At 49.8% G+C, this 12,486-nt stretch overlaps 3 protein-coding genes across 5 annotated transcripts; all 3 read left to right on the top strand.

The window, feature by feature from the left end:
- Nucleotides 1-445: 445 nt before the first annotated feature.
- LOC117581184 (ubiquitin carboxyl-terminal hydrolase 16) lies at nt 446-5,115 on the top strand. 3 transcript variants are annotated; one of them, XM_034268128.1, is made up of 5 exons: nt 446-582; nt 1,198-1,637; nt 1,712-2,325; nt 2,402-3,630; nt 3,708-5,115. In XM_034268128.1, the coding sequence occupies exons 2-5, from the start codon at nt 1,239-1,241 to the stop codon at nt 4,958-4,960; spliced, it is 3,495 nt and encodes a 1,164-aa protein (XP_034124019.1). In that variant the 5' UTR covers nt 446-582; nt 1,198-1,238; the 3' UTR covers nt 4,961-5,115. The 3 variants fall into 3 exon arrangements, with proteins under 3 accessions (XP_034124019.1, XP_034124021.1, XP_034124022.1); XM_034268130.1 differs by having other exon boundaries at nt 3,714-5,115; XM_034268131.1 differs by having other exon boundaries at nt 3,720-5,115.
- A 1,678-nt stretch (nt 5,116-6,793) lies between these two features.
- Nucleotides 6,794-7,740, top strand: LOC117580781 (lysozyme). The gene is made up of 3 exons (XM_034267477.1): nt 6,794-6,975; nt 7,057-7,206; nt 7,314-7,740. The coding sequence occupies exons 1-3, from the start codon at nt 6,825-6,827 to the stop codon at nt 7,457-7,459; spliced, it is 447 nt and encodes a 148-aa protein (XP_034123368.1). The 5' UTR covers nt 6,794-6,824; the 3' UTR covers nt 7,460-7,740.
- A 352-nt stretch (nt 7,741-8,092) lies between these two features.
- Nucleotides 8,093-12,212, top strand: LOC117581179 (hornerin). Its single transcript, XM_034268124.1, has one exon. It carries the CDS (start codon nt 10,217-10,219, stop codon nt 12,074-12,076), a length of 1,860 nt encoding a protein of 619 aa, XP_034124015.1. The 5' UTR covers nt 8,093-10,216; the 3' UTR covers nt 12,077-12,212.
- Nucleotides 12,213-12,486: the final 274 nt, after the last annotated feature.

Below are 12,486 nucleotides of genomic sequence, written 5' to 3' on the forward strand. Positions count from 1 at the left end.
GTACTCGCGTAAGTAGTGAAACAAACTATTTTTATTTCTAAAGTTTACCGACTTCTGAGCCATTCTCTTCTTCAGTTAGATCCTAAATTTTATAACTTCGTTTTTTATTGTGCTTAAATTACTTACTTATTCGATATACCAAAAATGGTTAAAAAAAACTTGTGGTAAATAGAATGAAAATAGTTACCAAAACTGTTAGGACTTAACGTGAATTATTAGGTACAAGCAGCTGACGCGATAAAAATCCAGTCGAAAACAATTCGCGGAAGTACACCCATCGCAATTCGAATGGTATTGCGAAATACTGCAAAAAAATACTCATGTATTGTTATCGATAGCAGTTGCGCATGCCAATTATACCTGATTGACGGAAATATAGGCCAACAGCAAAATAAATACCACTCTCACGTTGTGCCATTTTCAGTATATTCTGAAAATGAGCAGGTTTATTTCGGTATATTTCTAAAGGCCAGATGGTATAAGATAATTGAAACGCAGAATACACACTGAGCCATACCAACCAAGCCACTATACATATAGGAAGGCTTAATGTGCAACGCATTTTGCATCGACTAACTCAAGGTAAACCATAACAAAGCAAAGCTGTGGAAAAAGTGCGGCCAAAATCGAAAGCATTCAGCGAGACAAAATGTATAATAGATTTCTTAGAGCAATGCTTCTCGGCTTGTGCTGGTGTAGAGTTTGGCCTCTGCTCTGCCACTGCCTCGGCTGGCAGCGACGCGCGGCTGTGGGCCGTGTGGAGTGTGCGTACGAATTGTGCAGGAATTAGGTTGAATTGAGTGTCCCTCCGACTGGCGGAGCCTCTCTTCGGGCCAGACAACAAAGCGTCCGTCCACCGTGGGTCGGAAAGGGGGGCGTGTGCGCAATATGGCAGAAACAGCAGCAGCAGCGGGCGAATGAACTTAACCTCAAAGACAGCGTGTGACGAAAGATTCCGTCACGACGGCCATGATACCCTAATCAAAACTTAAGAAACACCACACTGAACAGTTACAAGATTATCAATTCATTATCAATATGACATAAAAGTGTCAGATCAGATTAGAGCAGAATGTCGACCAACAGAGGAATGTTCAATGGAAACAATGAAAACAGCAAACTCCCGCCACAACAAAGACCCCATCGAGGAAAGCGCTGTCTAATCAAACGTTAACTCATTCTCCATCTCCCTTACAGAGCGCGCCAAAAAGTGGGCTAGAGCGAAGAAGTTGCTAGCCATGGGGAAGAAGCGTCAGATGGACAACCACGACAATGCCAGTTCAACGGACTCGGGCCAGGAGGATAGTCACGGCCAGACAGCAGGCGCCAGCACCTCAGGAGTAGCTGCAGGAGTTGGCGGTTTGGGTGCGAATAGTCCCATGTCCAGCTGCTGTCAGCACATCAAGAAATCGGTGGATGCGGCCCGATTGCGGCGTCAACTGAAAACCACTGGCCTGGTGTACGATTGCTCGCAGTGCCAGAAGGTCAGTCAGAGCCAGAGCCAGGACGCTACATCTGGCTCCGGCGGAGATGTGGCCTGCGACTTCGAGGTCGACAGCACGCTATGGCTGTGCCTCAAGTGCGGCACCCAGCTCTGCGGGCGCTCACGCAAACAGCACGCCCTCCAGCACTACAAGGTAAGATAAGAGCATGGCCGCCTGCCTTCAGTTTCTGCAGCTTCTGGACACTCTTGACTCTTGTTCTCTTGCAGACACCACACTCGGACTCGCATGCGTTGGCCATGAACACTAGATTCTTTGATATATGGTGCTATAACTGCGACAACAAGGTCATCCCCAACTCCCGCAAGAATCTGCTCGAGTGCGTCGAGCTGGTCAAGCGTCTAGCCCAGAAGCCGCCCGCCGATCCACCCGTAGAGGCCACTGTTGGGGCCACTCCCAGTCCGCCCTCCATCACCAACATCGAACTGAAATTTACATCGGCCCTAGAGATGCTTAAGCCGATTGTTCCCATTACGGGTGGCTCCTTCGAGGAGAGCAACAGCAACAGCACCAGCACCGGCAGAAGCGGTGGGAACAGCCTCACAAGCAACCTAACAGCCATACCTCTGCCGCCACCTCCAGGAGCCACCGCCAGCAGCCCTGTTCCGGGCATGGCCAAGAGGATTGACTCTGGCGCCGCCACCGCCGCCGGCAGTAATCAAAGTAGCTCGGGCTTTCCCAGGAGCGAACTGGAGCAACTACCGCGTGTTCGTGGACTGACTAATTTGGGCAACACTTGCTTCTTCAATGCCGTGATGCAGTGCCTCGCCCAGACACCGTTCCTGCTCAGTGTGCTCCGGGAGCTGTCGGAGCCAGGAGAAGAGTAAGTGTGCCAAGGGGCGAGGAGCAGTTGGATCAATTAGATGGCTAATTACAATACCTTCCCATCACTTCCACAGATTCGAGCTGCCCGGAGGGACGTTCGACTTCAAGGGCAAGGGCTCCACCGAGCTGCCGATCATCCGAGGCACCCTCTCCTCCTGGGGCGGCCTCACCTCGGCACTGGCCAATGCCCTCGAAGAGTTGCAGGCGGGTGGTGGTGTCTTTACCCCCAGCAAGCTCTTCGACAGGCTGTGCGCGAAGTGCCCGCAGTTCACAGGCGGGGACCAGCATGACGCCCACGAGCTGCTGCGGCAGCTGCTGGAGAGTGTGCGAAACGAGGATCTCAAGCGCTATCAGCGCGTCATTCTGCAGAACCTCGGCTACAAGGACCAGGACATACACAGCGTGTCGGAGGAGATGCGGCAGAAGTGCAAGATGTATGGCAACCAGGCCGGTGACCGCATCCTGCGACCAGAACAGGTCTTCCGCGGCTTCCTCGTCTCGACGCTGACTTGTCAGGAATGCCACAGCGTCTCGTCGCGGCACGAGTACTTCTTGGACATGTCTCTGCCCGTTGCCGTCGAAAAGCCACAGCCACCACAGCGGCGCAGGCCCAGCCCCGAGAGCTCGCCCTTCCCCATCGCCGGCCAGTCACAGACACAAACGCAGTCCCCGACCAAGATAAACACTAAGTTCACGACGTCCGAGGATGGCAACCCGTTCTCGGCGGCTTCCTCCTCCTCCTCGTTCTACCTGCACGCCAATCAGCAGGAACCAGTCGGTCCGTCCAAGTCGCATGTGAAGAAGGAGAAGGAGCGCGAGCGCAAGGCCAAGCGGGCGGCCAAACATAATCGCTACAAGCAGGCTCAGAAGCTCACCCTCAAGGTGAACGGAAATGGAACGGGAAGCCAGGCTGATGCCGATGCCGATGAAAACAATGAGCTGGTCGACGGCACAGGAAGAGTGACGTCGACGGGGGGAGGCGACGGCGATGGCCAGACAACCAGCGATTGTCACAATCCGCCCAAGGAGGAGCTAATGTCATCAAGCTCCACTACATCGGAGAACTCGGACGCCGATGTCGAGGATAATTTGATGGAGGAAACGGCAACACCCGGGGACAGGCCTAAGGTCCGTGGGGCTACCGGCGGCTCCTCATCCGCATCATCTGCTCAGGGAGGGAGCAACAGTAACATCAGCAGCAGATTCTTCACCGACACCAACGGGAATGCCCAGCCACTGGGCGAGAAGCGGGACGACACGCCCGAGAACATGGACAAGGACTCCCTCGAAGAGGATGAGAACGGTAAGCTTAGCTCTGAGGGTGGTGGGGGGGGGAAACCCCTATCCTTTATCCACTTATTCCCCTTCCCAATTCCACAGACTCTGGCATAGCCACCAGTCCATTTCCCGGCGGCACCACCACCGTCAACAATAACGAGGCTTGCGGTACAGAGCAGCAGAAGGCGAAGGAGGAGGAGGAGGGCCAAGCCACTGCGGACATAGTCACAGCGGGCCTGAGCGAGGAAGGAGCCTCCACCATACGCCAAATCTCGATTGAATTGGACCTTCCAACGAATGCAGTCGTCCGCGAAGTGGCGGGTGAGGCCAATGCGGATACAAATGCCACGTTCCAGCAGCAGGAGATAGCTACCCAGCTGGTTTTAAGTGAATTCAACATGGAGGCCACAGCCGAAGGAGTCGCAGCAGCAGCAGCGGCGGCAGGAGTAGAGGCAGCTGCAGCAGCATCAGCAGCAGCAGCACGCGCCAAGCGTGTACGAACGTACAGCTATTCGGACTGGAGCACCACGATAGCGCCGCGGTACCAGTGCGAGGACGGAGAGTGCTCCGTGCAGTCCTGCCTCAACAACTTCACCGCCGTCGAACTGATGACGGGCCAGAACAAGGTGGGATGCGACAGCTGCACCCAGCGACTGAATGGGAACGATCCGAAGGCCAAGTCGGTCAATACAAACGCCACCAAGCAGCTTCTGGTCTCCAGCCCGCCGGCCGTACTCATCCTCCACTTTAAACGCTTCCAGCTGGGGCCGCGCTGCATCTTCAGAAAGCTGACACGTCCGGTTAGCTACCCGACAATGCTGGATATTGCCGCCTTCTGCGGTTCCAAGGTGAAAAATCTGCCCAATATTGATCGCAAACAAAAGAAGCTCCTGTACGCCCTGTACGGGGTGGTGGAACACTCGGGTGGCATGTACGGCGGCCACTACACCGCCTACGTGAAGGTGCGGCCCAAGGTGACGCCAGACGACAAACGCTGGAAGTTTCTGCCGCACGGCAGCAAGGCCGAGCTCGACCAGGACGACGATCAGCTGAAGAAGCTGGAGGAGCTATTGGCCAAGGAGAAGGCGCGCGACCTGCACTTAAACTCGATGAACGACAGCGACGACTTTACCAACTCCAGCAGCAATTCATCTACCTCGGAAGAGTTTAATACCAATCCCAATGGCGCAACCGGCCATGGTGGCCAGCACGAGCAGCAGGAGGAGGAGGCTGCCAATGTCCAGGCGCCGCCAGGGAAATGGTATTACGTATCCGATTCGCGTGTCCATGAGGTTAACGAGGACGCAGCGCTCAAGGCCCAGGCCTATCTGCTCTTTTACGAGCGCATCTACTAAGGGGAAGGAGACTGGAACTGGGACTAGCCCAAGGGACAACGAGAACTACTATTAGGCACTACGGACGGGAAAGGAAACGAAAGGAGAGAAAATAAGTGATGCATCTTGTTATTTTTTATGTAGCTCTATCTCTCTCCCTATAAGCTTTTATTTAACTTGTTTGGTTTTTTATTGAAACAGACATAACGAGGGAAAGAGAGAGAGAGAGAGAGCACGATTGTTTTAGGAGAAAGACACAAAAATAACAGAAATGGAAAAGTAGGCACGGAAATGAACACTTGAGGCCAGAGTATGGCGAAGACCAACCGGCACACACGCCAAATTCATTTGTTATAGATCCCCGATCCACGAAGGTTTAACCATTTCGACATCCCGTTTGTCAAATTTGTTTTTTTTTTACATTTGAAGGGGGTGGGGGGAAACAGCTTTAGTAGAAACGCATTGAAAACGGCCTCCAGTGAGTGTCGATTGGTAGAAGAAACCTCTCCTTGCTTCTAGGAATAGATCATAATGATATATATTTTATACTCAAAACCAACAAAAAAAAAAAAAAAGGAAACACTAAAGTGAGCAAAAAATGGAAAAAAGATATGAAAGAAACGAAGGAGGTTGCAATGTTTATTAGTTCTAAGGTAGTTGGTTAAATTTTGTCTGTGGTCCAATCATCATCCAAAAGCATTGCCCCGCGAGAAGTCAAAAGTCGGAGTGGCCCGTGGAGTGGTTTTAAGTGCAATCAGGACAGAAATGAGAAATTGAAGAGAGCATAGGGAGAAACAATCGAAGCAAAACCCATGGGGAAACTATAACTATTGGCTTGGCTGGGTTGGGGTGTGGTGTGGTGTGGTGTGGAGGGGGATCTATTGCAATACGAAATACGAATGTGAAACAACAACCAATTGCTCGCTTCTGCCAATAAATGTAACTTGTATCGCGGTATATACAACATACAATACAATACTTATATACTCTATATGTAATCGGTTATATATACAACATACAAAATACATACTTTACACAACATATAAATGCGCATGCATGCATGTATGCAATCGTAGATATTTACAATTCCGGAGTAATATTACTTACAATGTGTCGCAGCGCTAGAGCTAGTTGCAAGATCGGTGGAACTCCAGAGGCGGAAACGAGAGAGATTTTTACGATAGGGAAACTACATAATTAATTATACAACACACCATCTATATTACGCATAGGGTTAACTATCGATTTAATTACATTTAAAATAATACCTAACCTTAAATGGACTCGTATGTATAATAAAGAGAGGAACGATTTGAGATGCATTTGTTGTGCTGCTGCTGCCATTTTAAAGGCATACTGGACTGAGTAACTTAACTGAAAAGTATTCCAAAAGACAAAGTATGCAAATATCAGAGCTCGGCGAGGGTAGGCATTGTTCCCAAATTCCACTTCCAAGAACAAACTGTTGTAGAAGTGGAACTTAGAGGAATGATAATTGAAAGATACATATGTACATATCTCTTAATGAATGAACGATGAATGCGCATAACCAGGTATAACCGGAATAGCACTGTCTCCACTCCATGTACTCGTTGGAGATAGTCCCATTGTGTGAAATATGAATCTGAGTGTAAAACAAATTCTAGGAAATCCCGATCTGGGCTGCCTTTGAGCGCGGTGTGCGTTGGAGTGCCCGCCCCCCCTTTCATTGCATAAGATTGGAAACGACAACAAAGCGGAGCCGGAGCCGCTTATCGGGCATCCAGCATCTGCCCCATACCGACCCGGAGGTGGCCAGGTTCACACTCGCAATGAGATGCCTGCCACACTCAACAGAGCCAAAGCCAGAGCTAAGTCAGAGCTGGAGCTCTGAGTCAGTCGCACGATGAGAGCAGCGGCGCTTGCATTGTTCTATCTGGCTCTGGTTCTGGGTGTGCTGTGTGGTCCCGGGGCACTGGCCAAGCGGTATCTCCGCTGTGAGCTGGCCCGCAAGCTGCTCGATCAGCACGGGTTCGAGCGTAGCCTTCTGTCCAACTGTGAGTAGAATTTGGTATTGATTGGCTCAAGAGAGCTTTGGCGGATACGACTTTCCTATGGCATGTTCTCCCACCAAACAGGGATCTGTCTTCTGGAGCACGAGAGCGAACTGGAGACGACTCGTACCACCACGAACCCCAATGGATCCCGAAGCCTGGGCCTGTTCCAGATCAACAGTCGGTACTGCCAGGAGGGCAGACGCGGTGGCATCTGCAACGTGAAGTGCGAAGGTCTGGAGTGACAGTCTGCCATTCGGGGACAACGAATCGAGCAGATTCGCACTGGTTCCCTCACGCTCCTCCCTTTTGTATCATCTTCTCTTCTTTGCCTTTTGCAGAGCTGCTCGATGAGAACCTGCGCGAGGCGGCCGTCTGTGCCAGGAGGATTCAGACTACGGACGGGTTTCGTCACTGGAGTGGCTGGCAGCGCTACTGCCGCAACACCCAGAACCTGCCCAATCTGAAGGTCATCTGTGGCATCTAGGAAATGGCTGTACTAAAAGGGGCAATACAGTGCGACTCGCTAACATAGGAACACAATTTAAGAACAGAGAAAACGGGAGGGAACAATTTGCTGTTGTCGGGCTGTGGAGTAACCCATTTGTTTTTATTTTCTGTCGAACCTTTTTCATGAAGGTGCTAAAATATTCCCTTAATATAATTCATAATCTCCGAATAAATAACACTATGTATTAAATAAATACGCTGAAATGGCCATTACTTTAATGATATATTTAAATAAATATGTACGAATTTTTACACTTACATTTCGGTTTTTTACTTTTACTCTATGGAGAATTAACAAGGGAAAATTAAGATCACCTCAAAATTCCTGAAAGTATACATTTTACAGAGCATTTGCTGAACTTGGACCAACTGTCAACTCAATTGTCCTATGTCCATATGGTCCTATAAATGTGAACCAAAGTGTGCCAATGAAGAATCTCTCATTCTCTCTCTCTATATCAGTGGCATTCATTTTTTCTCGCAAAGCTTTCGCTCTGGCGTAACTTTATCATTCGAAAGTTCCAACACGGAGAGGGAGAGCACAGCTCTCTCAGTGCCGAGCTTACACTCAACTTGGTGCTCGTGTGGGGCTTTTTGGACCCTGTCCCCGTCGGAGGTGTTTGATTTTTCATTTGACGATACCTCCCGCTCCAGAGCAGCTGCTCCCCACCCGAGTACAGTTTTTATTTCAATTTGGCGACGTGTTCAAAAAAAATAAAACAGAAAAAGAGAATGCAAAAGTACAAAGAAAAATTCTGATGAAATAGAACAAAAGTCTATTGAAGAGAAGAAAGACCAGTGCCCAGTGCGAGAGATTCATATAAACGCTCTACATATTAAATATTCAAAATACAAAGCAGAATTCATGGAAATTTGCAAAAAATCAATGATTTTGTGTTTGATCTCAACCCCTGCACTCCCCTGCCTTGGCCCCTGCCCATGATCCCCAACCCCCTGATCCCTGATCATCTGTGAGTCATGCGTTGATGATGAAACCGGACATGCCTGTTTCACGCAAAGAAATTACACTCCCGATTCCCTCTCTCGAGCTGGACTGATGATCAGTCGTGAAGCTACCGTGGCCCAAGTCCCAGTGGTGGCCTTTTTTTTATGGTTTCTGTGTTGAAGTTGGCCCCCAGACCCTGACCCCATATGATGGTGTTGCCATGTGTGATACTTAAAAACGACCAAGATGTACTTTGAGAAATGATGAAATTTGGAAGAAGTTGTTTGTTTGTCCGAGTAGACTTAAGTTTTGTGTTGGCCAGTACCGTACCGATTGTGTGATCGCTACATCAATGTGAACAAGTGATCTTTGCAGTTCTTCAAAGAAATTGCCAATAAGTATGAGTATCTATATATGAATAATCGATACATATATTGAAGAGAAGATCGCTCCATTGTGTCGATATGTGTGCTAATAATACAATACCTCTGCAAGATCTCCATTCCGCTCAGATATCTCAAGCCAATGAATATGTTTCTTTTGTTGTGAAAAGATTTGGAAATCAATCAATGAGATTTATACATATTGTGTGGATGTAGATCGCGGCTGCTGGGTTAGATATTTTAATGAATTTTAATGTGGAATCTTTAAGAGATATTGTGGCTGGATGCCTACTGATCAAGAATAAAATGTTGATGTGTGAAACGAATGCAAAGCCAATTATGAAGTAATTGAGTGACTACTAATTAACTAATCAATGTGTGATCAAACCATTATATGGACTTATGAAGACTTTGCGATCAATTAAATGCATGAATGATCGCTTGAATGGCGGCATCATGGAGCATTTTTCTTGATCCTGTCTTGCAGAACTTATATATGCATATGTAAGTGCAGCCAAGCAAATGCATGAGTGATCCACATAACAAATAGGGATCATGTAGCATTTCTCTTGTGAACGCATGACTGATCTCACGGAGCTTTATGTTGATTAATATGTATGATCCCTGCCATCCTCAAACAATGTGTAAACCCTATATCATGATGCCAATGATCCATTTCCCGAACCTTTTAATGATATTTCCCTATACCTTCCCTATACTCCTTTATGAACATACAATGGACATACATAAATATACTTTTATATTTTTTGATGGATGTTATTTAGTTATGATATTCCTTTTAGGAAGCTCTCATTTGGGTGTGGGTAACTCCAGAGGAGCGATCCTTAAAGCTTTGACTTCCCGTCCACCCCTTATTGATGGCTAATATTGCATGTTGATACATTTTCATGGTTTTGCGTAATTCTTTCGCTGCCAATTGCACTCATCCGCTCGATGATGGTTTGTTAGGGGTATTTCATCACGTTGCGAAAAGCAGGCCCGACCAGAGAGAGTGGCCTTGTGGCTTTTTTCTCGTGTCGTGGTCCGTGTATCGGGAACGGGAACGGGAATGGGAATGGGAAAGAGGACGCCAAATCCACGTAGCTGATAGCGAAACTTGCAATCGGGTGATGAGACCAGGGTGGGGGGAAGCGGTGTGTGCTTAGGGGGTATTCACCGACGCCGTCGGCTATTTTTATCGCTCTCTCTCTCTCTTGCTACGCAGTTAGCAATGCTCCATGCTCCAGTGCTTTGACGGCTCTCTGCGGCCTGTCAGCGGCAGCTTTCTGGGAGAGTATAAAAGATGCCGGCCGGCAAGCATTCATTACCAGTTCGAAGCTTGCGACGACAGCGAAAGCAAAGCCAAAGCAAAGCCAACAAAACACACACATAGGGAGACAGCAACATGAGTGAATTAGGGAAATTGCAGGAGGCACAGGGCCAGCATGGGCAGCATCCACTGCAGTTCGTGGAAATGGTCGACTGCGACATAGTGTTCGACGAGGAGCTGCCGCAGTCCTCGCAGCAGGCCCAGGGCTCGAAGCAGACCAAGGCCAAGAATCAACGGCATCAGTCGGAGACGCTCTTCAGCCAGGCCATCAGGAAGGTCTCGAAGGTGCAGCGCATGCTGGAGCAGGCTATGGTCCTGCTGGCCGAGGAGGAGGCCGCAGAGGGTGCCAAGTCCCAGCCGAAGCAGTCCAAGAAGCAGCACAAGAAGGACAAGAAGGACAAGAAGAAGGACAAGAAGAAGGCCAAGAAGCAGGAGAAGAAGCGCAGGAAGTCCGCAGGTGCAGCCCTCGGTGAGCAGCCTGACGAGGAGGTGCCCACCACCAGTCGTCCTCGCTCCGACAGCATCAGCTCGACGAGCTCCAGCTCCAGCTCCAGCTCCAGTTCGAGCTCCAGCTCCTCGAGTAGCTCCAGCTCCGGCTCGGAGGATGCGCCTCACCATTATGCGTATGGCTGGGGACGCAAGCACTGGGGAGGCGGATGGCCTCATGGCCCTCACGGAGGCCACCATCATCGCCACCATGGACGCGATCGTTCCCGATCTCGCAGTCGCTCTCATGGACGCCACGGCCATGGACACGGACACGGACATGGACACGGACATGGTAATCGTCGTCATGGCCACGGTGGCCATCATTTCGGACCCCATAACTTCGGGCACCATCATTTCGGACCCCATCACTTCGGACCCCAGGACTTTGGTCCTCATGGCTTCGGGCCACGTGACTGGGCGGCCGCCTGTCCGTCCGGATTCGATCGCCGTCCCGCCTGGCTGGCACCTTGGGCCGAGCAGTGCCGGTTTTTTCGGTCGGCGGGCCTGCCGTGGGCCCTGGAACACAGCGCGGCAAGAAGGGGGCGATCGATCTCTAGACCAGCATTCCGTGGAGATTGTGGACATCAGCACGGAGAGCATCAGCGACGTGGACACGGACACGGACATGGCCACAAATTTGGTTCACATGACCGTCGAGTAGCTCGATCGAGCTCCAGCTCGAGTTCTAGTTCAGACAGCGAGCCGGAACTGGTCAAGTGCGGACGCAAGGGATCGCGTCGCAGAAGCCGTCATGGCCACCGCTCCAGCTCTAGCTCCAGCGGGCACTCGGACACCGAAAAGAGGGAAAAGAAGAATAAGTGCCGCCGACAGAGTCGTGGAGAACGGATTCATGGACCCCACCACGGACCTCATCACGGTCCTCATCACGGGCCCCACCACGGCCCACATCGTGGACCCCACCACGGACCTCATCACGGACCCCACCACGGTCGTCATGGATTCCACCACGGACCTAATTTTGGACTCACTCCTGGACCCGATTTCGCTTGGCATTTTCAAGGACGCTATGGAGCGCCTCCAGCTGTTGTCGGCTTTGAAGGAGCACCATCCTATGGTCCCAGCTTTGGTCCACCTCCTGAATGCCGTGGACGCAGACGTAGTCATTCTCGTTCCCCTTCTCGTTCTCGTTCCCGTTCCCATTCGCGCTGTCCCAAAAAGAAGGAGGAACGAAAGGGCTCTCGCTCCCGGTCCCGCTCTCGATCGCGCTCAGTTGGGAAAAAGAACGGCAAGGGAATGGAAAAGAAACATCAGAAACATGGCAAAGTCCCCAGGGGTCCCCATCGTGGAACCATTCCAAATCCTGGACATGGTCAGCCTCGTGGACCCGTGCCATGTTTCGAGCATGGCCCCCATTATAGGAACGCTCTTCATGGTGGATCCGTTCCCCTTCATGGACATGATAGCCCATGGGCCTGGTGGGCCTAAGCGACCTAAAGTATACCAACTTACCTTCAATGTATCCTTTAACCAGCCGCAGGCATAATCCTTGATGTTGTGCCTACCAAACAATGTAATTATATTCAAAAAAAAAGAAGCCTTATATCAATTATACATACAAATTATACAAAAAAAAACAAAACAAAAAATGTAATTAAAAAATACAAAACTAGAACAGCTAAATAAGTTGTGTGATTATTTCGTTGGAGGTTTTTTAGCTGCTTAACCCAAACACAGCTACTAAATAAATTAAACAAAACTCTTTTACAATCGCATGAGCCCATGCACAGTCGGCTGGCTGAACAATGCAAAACTACACTAGTCGACAAAACTTAACTTTTTCTTTACGCTTCAAGCCAAACCAGATTTCTACGTTAAGTTTTTGTTTCCTTTAAGTT

Source organism: Drosophila guanche, unplaced genomic scaffold, assembly GCF_900245975.1.
Source record: "Drosophila guanche unplaced genomic scaffold, DGUA_6, whole genome shotgun sequence".
In the NCBI taxonomy this organism is placed as follows: domain Eukaryota; kingdom Metazoa; phylum Arthropoda; class Insecta; order Diptera; family Drosophilidae; genus Drosophila; species Drosophila guanche.